The 22,539-nt window shown below is 35.0% G+C and overlaps 1 protein-coding gene and 2 long non-coding RNA genes across 4 annotated transcripts; all 3 read right to left on the reverse strand.

The window, feature by feature from the left end:
* Positions 1-2,700: 2,700 nt before the first annotated feature.
* Positions 2,701-3,766, reverse strand: LOC140015450 (uncharacterized). The gene is made up of 2 exons (XR_011822091.1): positions 3,441-3,766; positions 2,701-3,144 (listed from the first exon to the last, which is right to left on the reverse strand). It is a non-coding gene; the product is annotated as an uncharacterized lncRNA (long non-coding RNA).
* A 2,278-nt stretch (positions 3,767-6,044) lies between these two features.
* Positions 6,045-12,406, reverse strand: LOC113711025 (uncharacterized). Of its 2 annotated transcripts, XM_027234160.2 has the most exons (4): positions 12,135-12,406; positions 11,864-12,051; positions 10,493-10,655; positions 6,045-6,445 (listed from the first exon to the last, which is right to left on the reverse strand). In XM_027234160.2, exons 1-4 carry the CDS (start codon positions 12,210-12,212, stop codon positions 6,239-6,241), a joined length of 636 nt encoding a protein of 211 aa, XP_027089961.1. In that variant the 5' UTR covers positions 12,213-12,406; the 3' UTR covers positions 6,045-6,238. The 2 variants fall into 2 exon arrangements, 1 of the variants encoding a protein (XP_027089961.1); XR_011822075.1 differs by lacking the exon at positions 10,493-10,655.
* Positions 12,407-17,528: 5,122 nt separating this feature from the next.
* On the reverse strand, positions 17,529-18,156 carry LOC113712855 (uncharacterized). The gene is made up of 2 exons (XR_003453370.2): positions 18,064-18,156; positions 17,529-17,901 (listed from the first exon to the last, which is right to left on the reverse strand). It is a non-coding gene; the product is annotated as an uncharacterized lncRNA (long non-coding RNA).
* Positions 18,157-22,539: the final 4,383 nt, after the last annotated feature.

Here is a 22,539-nt window from a genome sequence, read left to right on the forward strand (position 1 = left end):
ACCCAATTGGAGACCACAACTGCTTCTGCTATTCAGTTTTACGGACAAACTTTGGCTTCATCTCTGTTTGCTTCTTCCATGCCGCCTGCCTCTCCACCCACTTTTCTGTCAATTGCTACCTTCATCAGAGTAGACTACACCCACTTCACCTAGAAACACCCAGTAGGTTGAATCCCACCTGAACTTCAGCTTTCTGCCTTCAGTGAGTGGTTGGTCAGAGTAGATTACCTTCACAATTTAATTATTTGGCTTCCCTCAGTTTTGTTTTCTGCGGCTAATTCAAAATTTCAACTTGAATTTCAAAAACCAATTCTCTTCCGTTTGCTCCGTCTGCTCCCGTTTGGAAGTCAACATTTTTTTATTTGGAACGGCATCGTTTTTGTGCCCTGCTTCAGCCTTGCTGACTTGGCTCATTTGTCTCCTCACGTTTTTTATTGTGAGGAGACCGTTCAGGAGCGGTCGCCTGAGGACCGCTCCTGCCCCGTATCGCTTAAATCCGTGGCTGTCAGACATGGTCGATAGTTGACTTGGCCAGCCACCTAAGTTCTTTCTTTTCGATTTTATGTCTTGTGTCATTTGACTTTTACAGCGTTTCGAACCGGCCTACTTTATCAACAGTTGCACCGGTTGCTGAATGGTGGAGAATCCAGGTGCCGAAATTCAGCAAAATCGTGTGCTAAGAAAAATTGTCATTGCAAAGTTGGGATCGTGTGAACACCACATGACACTAATTGTACATAAGCGTTTGGATAAAGATTGTTTAGAATATTATCTAAAAGGATGAATTGTGACTTTTGGTTCATAATATTTGTTCTGTGTATCAAATTGATCCCCAATGTTTCGGCTAAAATAAATCTAGTCCCCAAATTTAGGTTAAGTAACGGAAATGGAACAATAATTAATGGTCAACATCAAATTACAGTTAGTCAACAACTTTAACCTTGCACTTTTGGTCTCCCAATGTTTTGCTTTTGAATTATTATATTTTCTTAATTTTTAAATAGTGATATTAAGGATTTTAGCATGAATTGAGATGCAAATTAAAATGAAATAGTATTATATGGGTAATAATAATTCTAATTAAACTTTTTTCTTCTTTTTTTATTTCATTTATTCATGCTAATAATATATCATATGTTTCTTCTCTTTTGCATAGTTAGTCTCAAATAATTAGCTGATAATGAGATTTATTATTTTTATTTCTAATTATAATTAAAAACTTAATTAAATATCTCTTTAAAATATAAGGAATATGTACTTTGTAAATTAAGTTGATCTTTTTTTTGGCATTTTAATAGGTTATTAATTGAATTTGAAATGAAGTTAGTATTTCATGCACATTACATAAACCACTAAATGATTATCAAGATTACAAATATTAAAATAAATGATTTAAAACTATAATATTGGAACATTAGTTTTCAACTGATAGGAATGACAACAAAAACTAAAAGATAGTTTTTTAAAGAATTTCTAAAATTACTTCACATTGATACTTACTGTCGCTTGTTTTTATAAGCACAATGGCTAACTAAAAGTGTTTGAAGCCTAAGTACACAAGACATGCAACTATTCTTGTAGTAGTAACTATAATAAACATATATTATAAATCTAGAATTCTCTTTTTCTTCTACTATTTTATGTTTGATTTATTATTGGTATATTATCATCCATTTATAACTTATTTAACCAAGATATACAATTTAAGCTATGATCATGTTGCGACAATATAAAGTGTTATAATTAATAATGAGAAACAATAATATACATATGTTATATCAAATTTGAGACTTACTATGCAAAAAAAAAAACATGTAATATATTATTAATATGAGTAGATGAAATAAAAAAAGAAGAAAAAGAAGTTTAATTAGAATTATTATTACTCATTTAATACTATTCATTCTAATTTGCTTCTCAATTCATATTAAAACTCTTAATATCACTATTTAAAAATTAAAAAATATAATGATTCAAAATCAAAATATTGGGGACCAAATGTGCAAAATCAAAGTTGTTAACTAATGGCAATTTGATATTGACCATTAATAATCATTGTTCCATTTCCGTTAGTTATCCTAAATTTGTCTAAAATCACAAATTTTGGGGACTAGATTTGTTTTGATCGAAATATTGGGGACCAATTTGGCACATAGGCCAAATATTAAGGACCAAAATTGTAATTCTTCCAATTTAAAATAACATATCATATTACTTTTGTGATGTGATGTATGTGAAATAAAAAAATAGTTAAAATATAAAAATGTTGTTCAAAAATATATTTATGATGTAAACAAAATAATATTTGAAATAATTTGTTTATCCAAACACATCTGCATGTACATCCTTTGGGGAAAACTTGTAATTGCAAGATAATTATTGCATGTAAATCACATAATCCTACGTGTAAAGAATATTTCAACAAGAAGAAAATACTGCATTTGTTTTTATATAATTTATTACTGAATTATTTTTGAGTAGCTGCAAGAAGTTTGTCCACGTACAAATGTGTTTTACTCTTGTAAATAAGCGCAGAATCAACTTTTGTGCCTTTGGCCCATTGACCCATAATTTTCAGACAAGGAAAGTTCGTGATATATTCAATTGTGGGGGACAAGAGGGTGGATTAATTTTCTTACAAGTCACAGTCTTTCAAATTAATGTGCAGTTCGTACTAAAATTCGTACAATTCTTGAACTATAAAAGCGGAAATCAATAAATGTAGCTTGTTATATATTTTTATCAAGTCTACAACTCATCTAGACCGTCAAATTTTAGGTAGAAATTTCCTAATTATGTACCCCATCAGCTGTTTTTGCCAATAATCATCCGGGCATAACTACGTCAACATGGCAAGGTTAACTTTTGGCATTTGTAGCATCATCTTATTTGAGAGATGGAGTAGCCAAGCCATATTGACAAACTCACAACAATCTCAACAAACTGATTAGTGATTACAGCTTTAGTCAGCCCGCGTGAATGGTCCAGCGGTAGCGCCTCTCATCGATGACTCTTGAGGTCCCAAGTTCGAGTCTCCGCTTTGCTGGATTCCTCCGCGCACTTATCGTGTTCGGGTCGGGTTGGGGCGCCGAGCCCGGGCCGCAGGGGATTAGTCGGGCTCCGTAAGGATTGACCTGGACACCCCTGTGTCGACAAAAAAAAAAAAAAAGATTACAGCTTTAGTCTCTAAGATTGAGAATCTGAAGGATCCAATCCTTGCAACTATAAAGGCACAATCCACATTTTTTTTTATGACAAATGATGGGCTTGTTTGGAAGTCCAAGTTTTTACCAAGTTTTTATTATACTAGTTTTTTAACAACTTGTACTACAGGAATCTCAAAAACTTATCAAAATTTTTTAACCTACACACTTAAAATATCCAAAACACAAAAAAAAAACTCCCTTCCCCTTTTCTTCTTCTTCCTCCCCCACCACTACCTCCGTCAACTGCTCCGTCACCGGCCACCACCTCCGCCACCGGTTCCAGTGCCGATCACCTTTTCCGGTGCCAATTTTTTTTTTCCTTTTTCCCTCTCCCCTTTTTTTTTCTTTTTTCCCTCTTCCCCCGCAAGTTTTTTTTTCTCTCTGCGTCTCCCCCCCTTCTCCCCCACCACCCTTCCCCTTCCCCTCTGGCCGATCTGGTCGCGAGACCAGATCGCACCGAGGGAGGGTGAGGGTGGCGGGGAAAGGGGAGGACAGAGGGAAAGGGGGGCTTTGCCCAAAAAAAAAAAATTAACGGGTGGCGGGATTCAGGGGTGGTAAACGGGAAGGGGAATAGGGGAGGGGGAAGGGGCCAAGGGGGTGACGGGAGGAGGGGGAAGGTGGCGAGGGGGTGGCGGGGCAGTGAGGGTGGCGGGGTAGAGGGGGAAGGTGGGCCTGTTTGGAAGTTGCGGGGGGAGGGGGTGGCGGAGGAAGGGCAGAGGGGAGGGCAGAGGGAAGGGGGTGGCGGGGGGAGGGAGAAAGCCGGCAGAGGGGGAGAAGCAAAGCAGGGGGAAGGAGGGGGGAGGGAGTGGCGGGGGAAGAGGGGATGGCCGAAAGCAGGGGGAAGCGGGGTGAGGGGATGGCGGGGGAAGGGGGAAGGCGGGCAGAGGGGGTGGCGGAGGAAGGGGGTGGCAGGGCAGAGGGGGAGAAGCAAAGCAGGGGGTAGCGGGAGGTGGCACTGCTGGAGGCAGAGGTAACGGGGAAGAAGAAGAAGAAGAAGAAGAAAGAAAAGAGAAAGGAAAGAAAGAAAAAGAAAAAGAAAAAGAAAGAAAAAAAAAAAGAAAAGAAAAAAAAGTTTTTAACCCTACAAAAACTTCTACAAAATTTTTCTCTTTACAAAAAACTTCTACAAAATTTTTTCAAAAACTTCTACAGTGCACTACAGTAAAGTTTTAGACAAACTCCCAAAAAACTAGGGTTCCAAACAGGCCCGATATTCTTTTCAAGTTTCGAACTAAAAACATAAACATTAAGCATATTTACCATTTACTTATTGTGCGGCCATGAAGTTTTAACAACGCATTTTAGAGTTATGCCTCATGCAGTTTTAATTGCAGCTTTAGTCTCTAAGATTTTGAAATGTGCATGCTCTAGAGGTGTGTATTGAACTCTCATAGGTCGTCTGCATATAATAATGGATTAATTGCGGCTTTCAAGTATACTTAAATTTTTAACTTAGTCCCTAACTTTTAAAATAGGACACTTTAGTCTTTAAAGTATAAAATACGTCTCACTGTAGTTCTTGAAGTATAGAATTTGTCTCACTTTAGTCTCCAATGTATAAAATTTGTCCCACTTGAATCCTTACGATGCAAAGTTTATTTCACATTGGAATACAATTTGTCTTGCTTCCATCGATGATTTTGGAGTTTAAGGACCCAAGTGAGACAAGAAATATGAGACTTTCAAAATTGTAATCAAACTTCAAATTGTTTCTTGTATTTATTTATTTTTTGTTGACAAGGGAACCCGCAACCATTACGCGAGAGTCCCCATTGGTTAAGCCACGCCCCTTGCATTGTTTCTTGCATTTATTGCTCAGCCTAACCCAACACTTATCTTCCTGTTAACATAGCCTACTGAGTTTGAAACTAAAAGAGATGGAATTAACCAAGGTAATGGAAACAATGAAACCATGAAGTCTTACTTGTGGTGCCAACGTTGAGATTTGTTATGAAGTTCGTCCTTTAAAACCACTGTAGAAAATGGATAAAAAAAACTTTAGCAGCTGGATTTTAGTATTTCACATAACAACTCTTAAGCCTTAGCTTGCATTTATATATTTAGCAATTAAAGATGCTAAATCACCAATTTACATATTTGGTGCTCAATCACCAATTAAACATCGAACTGCAAATAAGTAACCAATTGTTTACTTGGATTTACATATTTAGCAATTGCAAAGGGTTAATTACATTTACCTTGCTTGAGATTTGTTTGAATGAGAAAACAAATCCTATGGTTTGAGTAAATTATAGTCTAACCTTTTGAATTATCTTCAATCAATTACTAGTATCCAGAGAAACTCTAATCCTTCTTAGTTCTTTGGATTCTTAAAGAAGGTACAACTCATTCCTTAATTTCGTGACAGTGCTAATAGCATTGCTCCATGTATCGCTCAAATAAGGGGTAGGATCGATTGTTATAAGCAAAATATTGAACATCAATGATTTTTTTTTTTTTAAAAAAAGGTAGAAATGATATTCCTTTCACCAATGTATCTCCACCAACGTGGAATGCATCAAAGCATCAAAACTCCCACATTAAGTTTACTAAAATTTTTATACCTTCGCCTTTACCTGTTGAACTCCAATACTCACGTACTGAAAACTCTCCATAGGGATTGAAAAACAAAAACCAAGAGGAAACAATTCTGTAGATATAAGAACAGAAGGTCAATGGTGAACATGACGAAAGAAAATAAAGGGGAAATTTTTTATGCGAAGCACCAATGTCTACGTATAAATACGATAAACTTAATTATTCCTGTGTACTGAATACTAACAAGTGTACGATGGATGGTGGTTGGGGATTTAAGGGGAACCACAAGCAAGACAAAAGTAATTAAAGAGGGCTTATTGATTCTTTCCATTTCTTTGCCTTCAATGTTATTCTAGTTAGCATTTAGTTGTATCCTTATATAAACTATTTATTTATGTCTCACTCTTTTTCTAAATGATGGTAGATGGGATTGGAATATACAATTGGAATATCTAGTTTACTCCCATAACATTGTTCTTTCGAAATGGATTTATTCATGGCTTCCTCTTCTGTTCTTGGTCTGCCAATATGTTCTGAAGTTGTTTCCTCAGCTGGTCTCTTACTGGATAATTTGAAGCCAAAATTTTGTCCAAGCGCTCTTTCTCAGCCAAAAGTTCAGCTTTCTTGGTCTCAGCTTGGGAAATCTCTGAATTAGTTGAATAGTTAAGACTGCCTTGAAGTTTTGAGAAGCTTGACTTCAGCTGAAAGAGATCAAGCAACCGATTAGATTTCCTTCATTGTCAACATTGAACTGCTAATGAAACAGATTTAGTTACATTTAGCATTTTTCCCCATACACAAACACCACAAGTAGGCTTTTGTTATAGACTCGTAACATAAGGTGCCTCTATGAAAGGAAAACACAATTATGAGGCATAGCCAATGAGGACCCAGCAGAAACTAGGAGAAAAAGAGGATGGGAACACTTCGAACTGTCTGAACAAATGACATGGTTGAAACACTTTGGAAAGCATTATGGACCTTAGTACCATGTCACTGCACCAGTTCCGATCATCTCTCCATTTTCTTGTCCCTCTGTCTGTTCAAGAATGCTAAGACGTACTATGACTCTTTTGTTACATACTCCCAGTGAGTCACTGTAGACAGGGCTAGTAGCATTGTGGAATTAAAAGGAAAGCTAACAGTCTTCTGCTTGATAATTAAGATCTGAATCTATCCACCAAACTTGTCTCCTTTTCCTTTTCTTATTTCTTTTTTTTCCCACCAGATGAAGAAATTGTGTCAATGATGACAAGATATAGGCCAAAGAGGATAGGGATCCTAAAGAAGCATCTCTTGATAGGTTCTGACAATCTTTTAACCTTGGTCCTTTGTGTCAATCATATTGGCCTGAACACCATGAACTGCTTAAGATCGGTACCCTAGAATACTTGGAACATTTTCAACATAACTGAAAGGTCCATAACCATGTAGTTTTTAAGCGTCAAACCAGCTTCCGCTAAGTAAAACCAATTCTTACTTTCAATACAAATTGGTACTAGTTTGTGGAAATATGGCACTAGGAAAAATGTTGGATGGGTACTGTGAAGAGTCAGTATTGGAACTATTACGCCCTATTTCACTGGGCTTTGCTAATTCAAGTTATCTGCCTTAGAAAAAACAAACTGCAAGATAATTGGACTCCACAAATCCCCTCCCTCTCTCAGGTTAATTTGCAGAGGCAAGCAGAGCTTTTGTCTCTTCTACTTCTGTAATTACAGAATGTGCCACGTATCACTTTGCTTAGTTACAGATATCCTTAGCATAATCCAAGCTTCCAAAATGATATTGCTCAAAATCTCCAATGTTTTTCCAGCAAAAGAAGAACATAAGTCACATGACATAGCAGATGGCCATACCCGTACTTAAAAAAAATTGACATGATAAGTTTATCTATCAGATATCATATTTAAGGCATCATTGCCATGCATAGTTAAAGTAATGCCAAGTTGTAATCCAACTTAATATCTGTGGCTATACAGTTATCCATGGAAAGGAATTCTCCACCTATATAAATCAAATAACCACTTGTTACGGACAAAGAGCAATCAATGACATCAATCAAAATAATGCGTGTCATTGTTACAGATCTTTTAATAGTTTACAAGCTTCCATTTTTTCCTACATATGAAAATTTCTTTATCATTCCCTCTTTCAAACTTTAACAAATTCAATTGAAAAACTCTTTATCATCCATGAGGGTCTCATTACTGTTCAAAAAAGTTGTTCAGTAACTCTTGGAGATGCAGAACATGTATAGCTTTACCGCAAAAAAGTAGTTCAAGAACTGTTGGACATGCAGATCATATATAGTTTTACAGTTTCTTCAACAATATCCACAAAACATGGTTGCATTCAGTCAAACTGTAATAGTTATAATTGGTTGTTTTAGCGGATCACCTGACATACCATATGAGACTTCAAGCAGCGCAATATGCATTTTACTAAATGAGCACACAAGAGTTGACAATATGATATCTGGTTAATGTCTCTTGTACAAAGCATTAGAACTTTATGGGATTTTATAAATTTATGATGTGTTCCGGATTAAGCCCATTCCTTATACTCAAGCTATAACTGTGCAAGTATAATTGTATTTGCAAGTCAGATTCTCCTAATAAGATGAATCCTGTTTTACAATGTCAATGCCCACTTTATCATTCATAGTTCTGACAATTTTCAAGTATTGAGCAGTTTGGATGTCTTAGCATCGAGTATCTTCAGGAAGGTTTATCCATAACATGTCAGTAGTACTTCTCAGGATTTGAAAATAGCTAGGAGCCGGCATCTTTGTCATAACATTTTGAGCGCAGTAACTTGAAAGAAGAGGTACAATTCATCTACAAATACCCACAAATCTGGAGTTTAACAAGAGATGGCGCAAAGTTTGTCACTAGCATGAAAGGGGCTGGGTGCCATTTAACATCATGCTTAAGAGCATGACAACCGTTGTACGGAATGATATGTTGCAATCTAAGGTTGACCCAATCTGAAACTGGAGGCCTGGAGATGACATTTAATAAAGGTAATGCATTCCTGTGCCTGGTTGTGGCTTCAAATGCATAACCCTAACGAACGCTGCAGTAGATATACCATAATATATACATTTTCTTTAAAAAAATATTCTGAATCTTAGATAATTACTTTGGGTCACCTAAATCTGGAGTCCAAGGACTGGGAAGGATAGTTAGGTTGCAAAGAGAAGAAAATAATGTCCCTGAACAAGATTCATTGTTACTATTAGCTTATCTTCCTAATAGTTGTGCAAAATGGATATGCAGACAGAGGAAAAGTAAAATTGCACAAGGAAGATGTCAGACATAACCGACATGACTCAATTCAATTTTGTTGCTGAAAAGATTCATTAAACAACTATAACATTGTAGAAGATGTAAACTTTTGCACATTTTTCCATTAGCATGAATGTGTAAAACCTTATCTTCCTCCATCTGTGAGCCTTTGTGCGGAAAAGTTCTCTTTTTGCATTTTCTTCCATTTGGCTTCAATGAATAGTTAAGCAGTCTCTTTGATAGACTACCGGCAAACCTTTGATACAGAAAATGGACAAAATTGCTTCCTAGCCTAAGTATAGAACATAGTCAAAACAGCAAAAGAAGGCTAAGTTTCAAATTGTGGACTTCCAGATCAGAATACTCCCAAAGACGACCTCAATGGATTTGGAAATCAAGTTTTCCCCTACCATCATTTCCCAAAACTTTCTCAGGTATTCCTTTGCATTGGACTAAATGAAGCAACTGGTGCATCATGCAATTTATTAGAACAAATTTCTTTTAAGAAAAGCTGAGGATGGACAGACATAAAAGTTGCAGGCTTAGTTACATAATGCTCCTTAAGGCATTTTCATTTTGTAAAATAATTCATATCAAACTTTTCTCTTCATAGAGATGTATAAAGCTGGTGGATACTCTGTTGCAACTATATAGTTATAGTAGTTAAAACCGACTCCACAATTGCTTAATAAGGTGCCTATTACCAAAAGTTATCAAAAAATAAAACACTGCATAAATTATCCTATAAAAGTAGCTTGTGAGGTTCCTTCTACAATTGATATTAATGCATTGTCACGTCAAGTAAATACAACAACCACCAGCTTTTACAGTTATTTGGCTTGTAAACTCACACTGATACTTTCCCAGGATCAATGACACATTATTTTCACATCTGGGGAAAGATTCTAGGTTTGTACCCTATCACTATCCCCTTATAGCACTAATATGCAATATGATCAACACAAAGAGCACAGAATAAGTTTCCACCTTGATCAAATGACGATTGTTGTGAAGCACTTATTTGCTAGCATCGTTATTTGTCTGTTAAGAACACACACATCAATAAATGTTACTACATTTTCCATGTGCCAAAGCAAGCAGGTTTATCCAGAATGCAACAATAGAGGCATGTTTAGACTAAGTATTGAGTTTAAGCTAGCCTATTTGCAAGTTTCACTGCTGACATCGAGTTCAAGATTCATTTAAGTATACGAACACCCAATGATTCATTACTTGATTGAATCTGGCATTATTTCAAGCATGAAAACACACAATGCTTTCCCCCGTGTAAAAGAAATAGATACTGTGATCCAACAGGAACATCATAACTTACTAAAATCAGTTGCATTAACTGCAAGTAATAAGAGCATGGTGTTTCTCACACATCAAACAAGAAAAAACAAACAGATGAAGTAACAACATATAAAATAAGAAATATCAAGACAGATATCTCTGCACCTCATTAGCCTGAGTTCTCAGTTCCTGGATTTGTAATTGACAATTGCCTATGTGACTATCCACTTCTGCCTTAAACTCCTCCAGCTCCTGACTTTGTGAGTTATAATAGCTTTCTTTCTCTTTCTCTAATTCCTCCATCTCTTCCACCTCAAGTTTTAAGGTTCTATGAGTACAATCAAAAAAGTTTTACTATTCTAGTTAAAGCAAAGGAAACAGGCTAAAGATCAAAGACTGTTACCTGGAATTACAAATGTCCCCAAAAATAAATGTATATCAAACACGTAGTTACCTATAATACCAGAACCTATATAAACAAAGGCAAATATTTTTATCATTGAAAATAATGAAGTTAATGTTGCTTCCACTTAGCAATACGAGTCATTTAGATTACTTGTCGAAGCTCATGAAATCCAAAGTATGCCATCGACTAAATAAAAATTTAAGAGAAACATAAAGTTAGAAGCTAATCTTTTATAGAAAGTTACCAATACACTGAATTCAATTTCTAAACCGAAAAAGGAAAGAACTTTTCTCTTTTTAGAGAAAAATCTAAAATGTGAGACAGTTGCAACCACTCCTTTACCTCATGCATACAAATAATGCAACTAAATTAGTACAAATTAGTATGGACAAACACCACTATTGATGACATCTTTGAAAAAAACTAATATCTAAAGAATTTTCCTACTTAAGGCAAGTTTCGCTTGCTTTTGAAGGAAACTGTCCAACAAAACTCAAAACCTTCCGGCTCTCTTCTCTGCTCTTGACAGTCTCAGATATACCTACTTTTTATAAAAACCAAGAAATAAAAATTGAGGATTTTACTTTAAGTGGTAAAGATTGTGATATTATTATTTGGAAATTATTGTTATCACTCCCACATTTGGAAATCACAATCCCCTTGACTTTTGTACTCATGTAAAAAGAATAAAGGGTTTTTTAACACACCAAAATCACATTTAACCTGCCATGTGAATACACACTAACAATTATTACACTCCCTTGCATTTATACACTCTTCCTAGTTACCTTTACCTTTTCAAAAATTTAACACATGAACTACATCTTAACGAGTGTCCACTGATCAGACAGACCCAAAGATAAAGCTTTTCTACCTCTTTGTTTTATTTTACTCACAACTCGATTACAACAGAGTGGTTTTGAATGCAACGAAGTATAGAAGTATTTTTGTCTAATTAAACATGGCAAATAAAGTCAGGGGGAAGCGCCATTAACAAATAAGGGAGTACTAATAACAATACCCCTAATTATTTTTATGTGCAAATTGCCATTTTTCCCTCATTCGACCTGTCAAACATATATAAGAAATTAACCAGATTACAGCCAAAATGTAGAACAAAATAAACCTACCTAATTTTTTGAAGAATTTCAGCATAAACGGAGTCCAGGCGGTGGAGCTCTGATTCGAGGGAGGAAATGACCAGGTGTTGCGAAGCGATTTTACAATCAAGCTTTAAGCAGCGCTGCTCCATTGATCTGATATTAGACAACTTTGACGCTAAATCTCGAGATTTGATTGTCTGAAGCTCTTTCTCCGACTGTAGAGAAACATTGCAATTTAGGGCACAGGAAATCAAGTTAAAAACCGAAATTTACAATCCAAGAGAACAAGAAAGTGAACCTGGAGGAGAGAGAGTCGTTGGTTTCGGGTGACTTCCATATGCTCCAGTCTTTCACGAAATGCAGATTGAAGAGCCATTTTTGAATTCTGGAAGGTCTGGAGGGGAACAAATTCAAAATGCAGGGTTTTTATAGCGGGGTGCTTCTGCTTCCTATGCACTGAGCTGAAAGGGGCTTTGGGCCTTTCGGCCGGATTGGGCTCTTACAATCACAGTTTAGATCGTAGTCGGTAAGGCGCAGTTGATTGTGAGAATGAGTTTGATTTGAAATTGAACGGAAGAAATTTATTGTAGAGAAAATTAAAGTTTTTGGACATTGGCAGTTTTAGTCTTTAGAGTTCGGTTATGTCAGTAGTAAGTTCCGGCAGCTAAATTTTGAAAAAAAAAATTTGAAAAAAGGAAAAAATGTTGGTGGTCATAGTTTGTAATTAAAGGGCACTAATTAGTCGCAAGTTGAGTAGTTATCTTTACTTTGTAGCTACATGACCACTGTGTATACAAGTAATTAGTTTCCTTTAATTACATATTATGGGTTACAAACATTTTTTCTTTTTTATTCTAAGTTTTTTCAAAATTTAGCCTTTGGCACGTGCTACTTAAGTGAGCGAATTCTAGTAACAATTTACCAAAACCAGTCAATTAGACTAAATGTACTTAAAAATCGAAACATTTAGAACTAGATTTGCTGTTGATCAAATTTAAGGACTAAAACCATTGATGCTGCAATTATTTGGTACCAAAACTGCAATTTTTCTTAATTGTAGGACACAAGTTTTAAAATTTTAAAGAGTTTCAAATTTTTTTATATATTTTTTTTATATATTGTAATATTAGTGTCTACATCTATTCCTACATTACACCATATGATTTAGACTAGTAATTTGATCTTTTAACAGATATATGAGATATCAGTATAGTAACGTTTTCTTAGAATGAAGTACTAATTTGTACATAGAAAAAAATATTAACAAAAATAAATCTAGTAATTAAACAAACCAGAAGTTTAAGTATTTGACATGAAAATAATGTTAATTGCTATTAGAAATTTTTCTCAGTTGGATGTAAATATTTCCATAAAAGCCTTGGAAAATGTATAAAATTAGTCATCAAAAAAAACTTTTATGTTTTAAATATGTAGAGTGGGTCATAGCTTAGGTTTTAAATACGTAGCACAGGTCCGAATCCACTAACTTAGAGTGTGTTTGATAAAACTGAAATATGACAAATCCACTAAAGTATTGAATTGTTAAATATTAAATCAAATACGTTTAAATGTATATCACATTCAGTGATAAGTGAATAACTTATCACTTATTTTTATGAGTAAGTTTTGCTTAGAAAATTTAGCGCCACTTAATTAATTCAGATGTTCAATTTTTTGTTATCAAACGCCTCTGAACATATTAAGATATGAAACCATTTAGTTTAAGTGTCAAATTGGGTTATCAAATGGGGTCTTAATCCAAGTTTGGCGCATTCTTCAATCATGCATAATCCATCAGCCCAAGCTTGGGCCATCCTTGAATTACCATATCCATGTCTATTGCCAGCAGGGGCGGATTTACACTAGGGCCATCAGGGTCACGGGCCCCCACTGTCCCCCTTAAATTTCTATAATATCCATAAAAATTTGATATAATTTCAAGTGTGCCCCCTGGAGTTTTGTGTATCTATTGGTTTATATGCTCCTAAAGTTGCCTTTGATTTTACCTGTTATTATAGCTACTGTAGAAAGGGTTTTTTTTAGTTATGAATATAGTGAAGAATCGGTTACGAAATAGAATGGAAGATACACTTGGATGAATGATTGTTCAGCTACTTATATTGAGAAAAATATACTTCGTAAAATTCAAAATGAAATGGTTGCAAATCGTTATCAAAATATGAAAACTCGTCATGAGCAATTGTAAATGGTTTAGTTTACTTTTTGAAATAAAATTATTATTACATTAATAATTTTGAGTTTGTCTTTTTATGTTTTTCATGGAATATATGCATCGTTTGTACTTGTTGGTGAATATTTTTTTCCTTAAAAAATTAGAAAAAGAGTAGGTAAAAAATTTAGAATTACTTTTACCCCCACTAAAAATTTTTTCTGGCTCCGCCACTGATTGACAGTGTCAATTCTCTATTTTTGGTAGTAGTATAAATGGTATAATAGTGAACTAGCTAGTAAGATTCCCCCCCCCCCCCCGGCGGACCAATTCTTGCATAATGTTCCACCCAAAAAAAAAAAAAAAATTGTTGCATATAGCGTGGAAGATTCAAAGTTTCGTAGTATTTATGCTCTCTAGGGTTTTCTACGTAAATCTTGTGTTTTTACTTTGTGCTTCTAATTTGATCTCTGTCGCTCTTCTTTTATTGTGCTAGACTTCATATAGTGCGGGAGATTCAAAACTTTTTCTGGTTATTTTTCCGCATAAGGTTTTGCGTGTAAATAATGTGTTTCTAATCTGATTTGTCTCTCTTCTGAGGTAGGTTTATTAGAGTGTTTAGACTGATGAAATACTATTGTTTGTCATATTATTCATTTTTTTTCTAAGAAAATATTTTACCCAGCAAAAGTTTTGTATTGTTTTTGTTCAACGAAATGATGATTTACCTCTCAATAATAAAATCTCAGACAGCCCATGAAGTAAAGTTTTTTGGTCCATCATTTCATTGCTACTCCAATTCTTCCTTCATACTTCTTTCCTTTCCCATTAAAGTTATCGGATAATCTAAATGCCATCTGATTTTGCAATTCAAGATTTTATTTTATTTTTTTTGCCCTTTATAAACGTAACTAGCAAGAATCTCCTCTGCGATGCATGGCATTAAATCGGGGGCGGAGCCACCTTGGTGTGAGGGTGGGGAAAAATTACAAAATAGGCTTGAAAATTTTATAAAATTATAGTTTTCTCTCATAAGAAAATATCCTTATCTCTTAACATGGTCCCCCTATAATTTGGAAAATAGTCATCTCTAAAGAATCAATTTTTTTCTTTTAAGTATCTCTTCTACGGTCCAATTGTTTCAAAGCTATTAATTGAGATACACTTAATTACCATTTGATTGAGAAAAAATTATAGGACGTAGAATAAAAATCCCAAAAAAATCTTTATTTCATTTTCAGTGTACAATCTTGCCCTCACTGAGCCAAGGTCCTGGCTCTGCCACTGTATTCAATGACATTTAGTAGGCTTTTAAAGAAGGGTTAAAAATAAAAAAATCTCCTGTGGTATACCTAATACATAGAAAAACCCTCCGTTGTTTCAAAACATACAAAATGACACCTCATGTTTTGAACTAAATTGTAAACTAACAGAATTCATTAAACTTAATGAAAATGACGGTTTCGGCTGTTAAACTTACCGGATTCCGTTAAATTTAACGTTAACTTTACCGGATTCCGTTAAGTTTAACGAATTTTGTTAGTTTAAAATTTAGTTCAAAACATGAAATGTCGTTTTATATATTTTTTATGTATTAGGTATACCACAGGGGTTTTTTCTGTTTTTAATCCTTTAAAGAAATACCATTGTCAATCCAAAAGACTGATAAGACTGATCTCAAACTCTGTGTGTGTGTGTCTATTATATATAGACACACAAATATTAACTTTGGTTGAGGTGATTTCTACTAATTTATTTAGCCACAAGTATTAAGTTTAGTTGCAATACAAGGACGCTCCGTTAGCAAGGTGAAGTCTGCAGCCTTTGGAAGCTTGGCAACAGTTGCAACTTGGTGGACTAACAAATGTACCATTGCAAGTCATGTATGCCACATCAAAGCAAATATGCTCACAAGCTTTGACTTTTATCATCTCCATTTCTTGAAGAACAAACATCCCTGCACATTCATGATTCAACCGGCTGTTATGAGATCATAATTAATTTAGTTAGTTAGAGCAACAAGTATTAACAGGTAGAAGTATTAGATGGGAATTCCTCTCCTGTTTGTTGATTGGACCATGGAAATGGATATAGATACCCAAACAGAATTTAATGGTACGTACTTGATTGGCCAATCCTTCAAGGAAACGCAAAGCCGGAGCCAAATGACCAAAACTAATTATAACTCCGGTCAATTCATGGTCCAATTTTAACGAAGAATAGGGAATTCTACGTTTTTTTTTTTTGTTGAAAAGAATATCTTAACACATATTGATATACTTTTTATGAGGTTATTAAAATTGATTTTTTTTTAATTTTTTAATAAAAGGGGGGGAAAAAAGTAGACAAAGAAAGAAAACTAGCTTGTTTGGAAAACAGAAACTAAGCATACCACAGATGAGAAGAAGCAGTGCTACCATTTTGTTGAAAGCCATGAGTTCTTGCCTTTGCTTAATGTTAACCTAATGCTAACACGAAGTGAAGTAGCATTACTTATAGGCGATTAGTGGTTCTGTTCTAGGCAAATAATTCCCAGTAATTGCCTACACCAGACAGATGGTTAGGCTTACTTGGTCAATACAATAATGTTACTTAGGCTTACTTGGTCAATACAATAATGTTACTATCTGTTTGATGGTGATAATATTTCCCTGTCCAAGTTTGTCACGGGGGAGGAAAAAAAAAAAAAAAAAGAATCTGTTGCCGGCCATCGCCTTCCCAAATAAAATAGACAGTAGATTTCCTAAGACAGAGCAAATTGTGCGGGTATCTCTTTCTCTCTATTTTTTTTGGTTTTCTTTTGGTTGGGAGAAGGGGGTGGGGGGTGGGAATGGTGGGGTTAAAAAATTTGTGTATAAATAAATAAGTATATTTTTCTTTTTTTTAACAAGTACATTTTTGGAATTAACTTAGTAAAAAGTTATGCATGAACCCCCTCCTATATGGTTATTATACTAAAGAAAGTTAACTTTCTTCCTCATATTCTTCTAATGTTAATTTAGAGACAAATCAAGTAAAATTTCACTTAGAGCCATAAATGGTTTTTGATTTTCATTTGAAAACCACATCCAATGCGAAATGAGATTTTTTTTTTTTTTTTTTTGGTCTTGGAGAATTGGTCAAAGTGGAAAGGTTGAAGTGAGAGATTGTGACCTTTATCTGTTGGGGTTGATTTTTGGAGTAAGTAGTGTCCAAGTGAAAGAGATTAGAATATTGATCTTATGAAGGCATATCTGAACATTATCAATGACGGCTATATTCCAAAGGTTCCATAATATTACTCTAGACAGTATTCAACAAATGACATACCTGAAATTGATGAAACCAAAAAAAAAAAAAAAAAAGAAGAAAGAGTCGATCGTTAAGTTCTTGAAACTTTTAGCACTGATCTCACACACTCTCTATCTCTTTCGCCCTCCTATTTAATTACATATTTTTGTCGAGAATTACAATTTTTTGAGCTATAATGAATAATTCCAGGTATTTATCACGAATTTGGTTATATATGGCAGATCGCTCTAGTAATAAAAGTTACTCTATTTGTATACCTTTATTTAGTGTATAAGATCAGTGATTGAATATGACTCAACTGTCTCTTGAATCACTGATATCCTACATGGATATCTTAAACCCTGGTGGAAGCTGAAATTATATTGTACCAGTCTAGCATGATATTAGCAGTCTAGCGTACAAACTCCAATCATGGAATTGATTTAGCCGCAATATTGTGAAGTTCCGTCAGCAAGATGAAGAGTGCAGCCCTTTGGGGCCAAGCAACAATTGATGCAGCTGGGGTACTGCTTCGTTCCCGAGTTACCGCAGGTCATGTACTCAACATGTAAGCAATATAGTGGGCAGGCCTCAACCTCCACATTTGCTCCCAGAAGAATCATTCCTGTTTCCCATAACCAAATCACATTATTTATATATATCATCCTTGTAATAGATGAAAAATGCTGGAACTTGTTTAGATGGGATGAATACACCTTTTTTTTTTTTTTTACATTGCCCCCACAGTTTAATTAACTCGTATGTAAAAGAATAGAATTGTACATACCGCACAAAAGAATAGCCATTACACCATTCATCCTGTTGATTGCCATGATTCCTTGTCTTCCAAAACCTTGCTTTGATTTGAAACTGCTTAGGCTTATGCCCATGTATTTATAGGGACTGAAGAAGAGTAAGCAGTGAGAGTCGTGCCTGAATTGCTATTAGGTGCTATTTTTTCTTAAGCCACGTTTGTTGACTAGACTAACTTTTTTCTACTTTGGCAACTGCACTCAATTTGTTGAAGTCAATAGTATCAGTTATTCATAATGCAACGTAGTTTGGTTCTCCCTTCTCTCTGGAATAGGACAGATAGATGTTATTGATTGACAAACTCCCTTCTCTATAGAATAGGATAGATAGATGTTATTGATTGACCAAAAAAAAAAAAAAAAAACATTTTGATGGATGTAACGTTGTATTGTGCTGCCCAACTGTGCTTGTTACCCCCTTCCATGCTATGGCAAGTCTTCGTATATTTGCCATACCTAAAGACAACTAAGAAAGCCACATTAGTAAAAATATAATCTACAAATCTACAAAAAAGCAAGTTAGAACATAATTGGATTTATGGCTATACAAAATCTTAAAACTGTTCTATATTTGATCTAAGACAAACTAATTGAGGAAGTTTATTGGGGGAAGGATGGGTTGGGTAGTATGAAAAGAAAAAGTGTAAGTGAGAGATTTTGGATTTGAGACCCTCACTTACTTTAAAAAAATAAAAAGAGCTAGTAAAAAAAAAGAGGGAGTTTATTAAAACCATTGAATCTGGGACAATTATAAGTTGGTGCAAATCTTCTAAAGCAGAATATTCTACTTAAAATCGTAGAATTTGATGCTATCAATTTTGTACGATAGCAGCTTAGGATAGTAAGATATGCTACCGTTCGATTTTGGAATCCTAATTAACGAACCAAGAATCAAACTGTAACTACAATTTTCTAGAAAACCGAATTTTTTTTTCCTTAGTGGGTGTTCAAATTATAAGGCTAATGCTCAATTGCTTGCTTGAAGCTACAGCCTATGTTTCTTCAAAAACAAAATCATGAAATATCAAAATTTAAAGTCTAAACCATACCTTAGTCATCTAGTCAGGTTAGTAGAAAATAACTATATATATCTTGGCATCACCGAAAAGGGAAAAAAAAGGTATAAGAAACAAAGTCATAATTGCTTCTACTTTATATTTTTTCCCAACAAATTTTGAAGAGGAAACAAATGAAATCTTTTTTCAGGATTAATAAAGAACAATAATGAGATAGGAAAAAACAAAGGCAAAAACAAAGTTCATATTTTAAAGAAAAAAATACCCCAAACGCTTGAACGCCCAATGCTTTAAACACTCAGCATACACTCCCTAGTATGAGGTGAACACCTAACAATACTTATGCCCCATTCAATTGCCCTAGGTGATTTGAGGCTTGCTCGACCCCAAGACTTGCCTGGAATTCACCTTTGAAAACACTGTTTCAATGAGAAGGTTTTTACTGATTTCTTGTCATCCTTAGTATATTGGTTAAAACCGTGTTCTTGGGCAAACAGTTTTGTGATTGTTATTGACAAGTGTGGGGTATGCATATAAAAATTAAACTCATTTAACAATCAAGTTTTATATTTATAAATTTTTAAATACCTCACATGCGATTTTTTGCAAGTGTACAAATTGAGATTGAATATAGGGTATTAAGGGTCGAATCCAAAAGAAAAATTGTCCAATTACCGATGGTTTTTTAAACTCCTTTACTATTTAAACTATCACAAATGCAAGAGAATAAACCTACACTATAAACGTCAAATAAAAGTAATAAAAATAACAATAGAAATCTCCTAGAGGTGTGAAATTCCTTTCTACTCTTGCAAATGAAATTATCGGTTAAGTGAATGTTATTATCTTGGTTAGTTATGGCGTAATTTCCTAATGTATTGATAGAGTGCATTTAGATGGTATATTTGTCTATATTTTTCCTTTTTATTTATACCAAATATCGCTTTACTTGGTTGATTTTACTCAAAATTGGTATTTGGTGTTTCTTTCAGGGATTGGAATGGAAAGTGCTTAAAATTAGGAATTTCTAGTGATTTGCACATGGGCTAGAAGATTGGGAAAAAGTTTAGGCAGTTTCCTAGTTCAAATCAAATTCCAAAACAATTGACTGCGGATGGAGATTTCCTACCTTTTGGGCAGTTCACGTCATCCTCAAGAAAAAGGAGAGGTTGAAGAAGTTGACTTGTAATAGGAAACCATCCCTTGAGATTAGTTAATTTATTTCTAGAAAATAGGGATTGAGGGGACATCTTTCTTCTTCTTTCACGGGAGGCAAAAAGAGCATTGTACTTGGTCTTGACTTTTTTGTTCCTTTGGCCGACTTTTGGAGAAACAAGAGGACAATTGCTTTTGTTTTTATTTTTTCTTTTTCTTGACCGATTTTGGGAGACAACAATTGTAAGCTTCGAATAGCTTTTCCGCATCGCATGGCTTGTTCTCGATCAATGGAGAACTAACTTCTTATTTCTAGCCAAGGGGACAACTGAAGATTTGGTTTAACAATAACTGTGAGATCTAAATTATTTTAATTGCTTCCTTCATTTATTGGTATTTGTATATTTTCTGTTTTCAATGGTTATAACTATTGTGTATGATTGAATAGTTACGCAATATTTAATTATTCACATAATCTATTAGCTAATTGGGAGTAGTTGAATCCGTAATTGTTCTATTGCTCTCATCCCAGTAGCAACTGGCATAATTGGATTTATGTCAGGGAAACGTACAATCTAATTTAAATAAACTCTCGTAGCGTGTTTATTGATTAGAGTAGCATTTCTCCAGTTTCTAATGCAATTGAAAAATTAAATCCTACGGTCGTACCTAGGGTTATTTCTAAATTAGGAAAATAATCAATGGTCGTACCTTGACTATCGAAATAGTAAGGAGAGACTGACTGCCAGATCGTATCGGCAGTTAAAAACTTGCTTATTAATGAATGTTGGGATTATATTTGAATAAATGATCAGTTGCATGAACCATCTCTAAAGTGTAACCCTGGCTAGAGTTTTCCCAATTATTTCTCTCAATTAATTAATTTTCGCAATTAGTTTATTTAATTAACAATTCATTAGCATTTAATTCTCAAACCCCCCATTTGTCTTGACTTAAAAAGAAACGAACTTTCCCCCAGTCCCTGAGAAGACGACCCTACTTGTCACTGTCTACTAGTTAGTAAATTTTGTCAGTTGATTAATTCTAGTATATCGAATTAAGCAAACTCTTCGGAATTAGGGTGAATCAAGTAGCCTATTGCACATCCAGAGTCCCTACTCCAATATCTGGAATTGATTGTTAACTAATTTTGGCAGTAGTTAGGTTTTTATTATTGTACAGACTCGACACTTGTCGATTTTTTGTGCCGTTGCCGGGAACTGGTGCTTGAATTATTTTTTTATTTTTGAATTCATTTTATTTTTGACATTTTTGCTTGTTTATGCCTCGTTCTTCTCGCACAGGTAAATTCATATACGACCCTGAAGTTGAGAAGGCAGCGTGTAGGCGAAGACAAGAGACCAAGAAATGCAAAGAGACAGTCATCTACTGCAAACGATTCTGAAGAAGACGAATTTAGCATGGCCAACAACTAAACACTAAGGGAGTTGGCTGCCCCGAAATTGACCCACCAGCATTTGTGCATTACATTCCCAACTCTGGCTGAAAATACTTCATTCGAGCTAAAATCAGGGTTAATTCACCTCTTACCCTCGTTCCATGGCCTTTCTAATGAGGAACCCCATGAATACATCCAGGAGTTTGAAGTGGTATGTTCTAGTATTAAAACCTCTTGTGGTTACTGAAGAGCAAATTAAACTTAGAGCATTCTCTTTCTCTCTTAAGGATGCAGCGAAAGATTGGCTATACTACCTGCCCGCAGGTAGTATCACGACATGGGCACAGTTGAAAAAGAAATTTTTAGAAAAATTCTTTCCTGCATCCCGGGCTATAAGTCTGAGGAAAGAGATATTCAGCATCAAGCAATACCTCGAGAAGTCTTTATATGATTATTGGGAAAGATTCAATAAGTTGTGCATTAGATGCCCGCAGTATCAAATTAGTGAACAACTATTGATCCGGTATTTCTATGAGGGGCTGCAGTCATCTGACAGAAGTATTATCGACGCTGCGAGTGGAGGAGCACTAGTAGATAAGATACCGAGAGAAGCATGTGAGCTTATTGAAGTAATGACAGAAAATTCTCAACAATTTGGATTCCGTGAGAGTAACCTACCCGTAGGGTCAACGAGGTGGAGACGTCGTCATCCATTCAGCAACAGCTGTCGGAGTTGACATCTTTTGTTCTGCAACTAGCCGTGGGGAATGTGCAGCGAGCGAGGGTCTGTGAAATTTGTACAAATGTGGACCACACCACAGACGCATGTCCCATTTTACAAGAAGATGGAACTGAACAAATAAATATAGCTGGAGGCGTGC

This window comes from Coffea arabica, chromosome 10e (assembly GCF_036785885.1).
Source record: "Coffea arabica cultivar ET-39 chromosome 10e, Coffea Arabica ET-39 HiFi, whole genome shotgun sequence".
Classification (NCBI taxonomy): domain Eukaryota; kingdom Viridiplantae; phylum Streptophyta; class Magnoliopsida; order Gentianales; family Rubiaceae; genus Coffea; species Coffea arabica.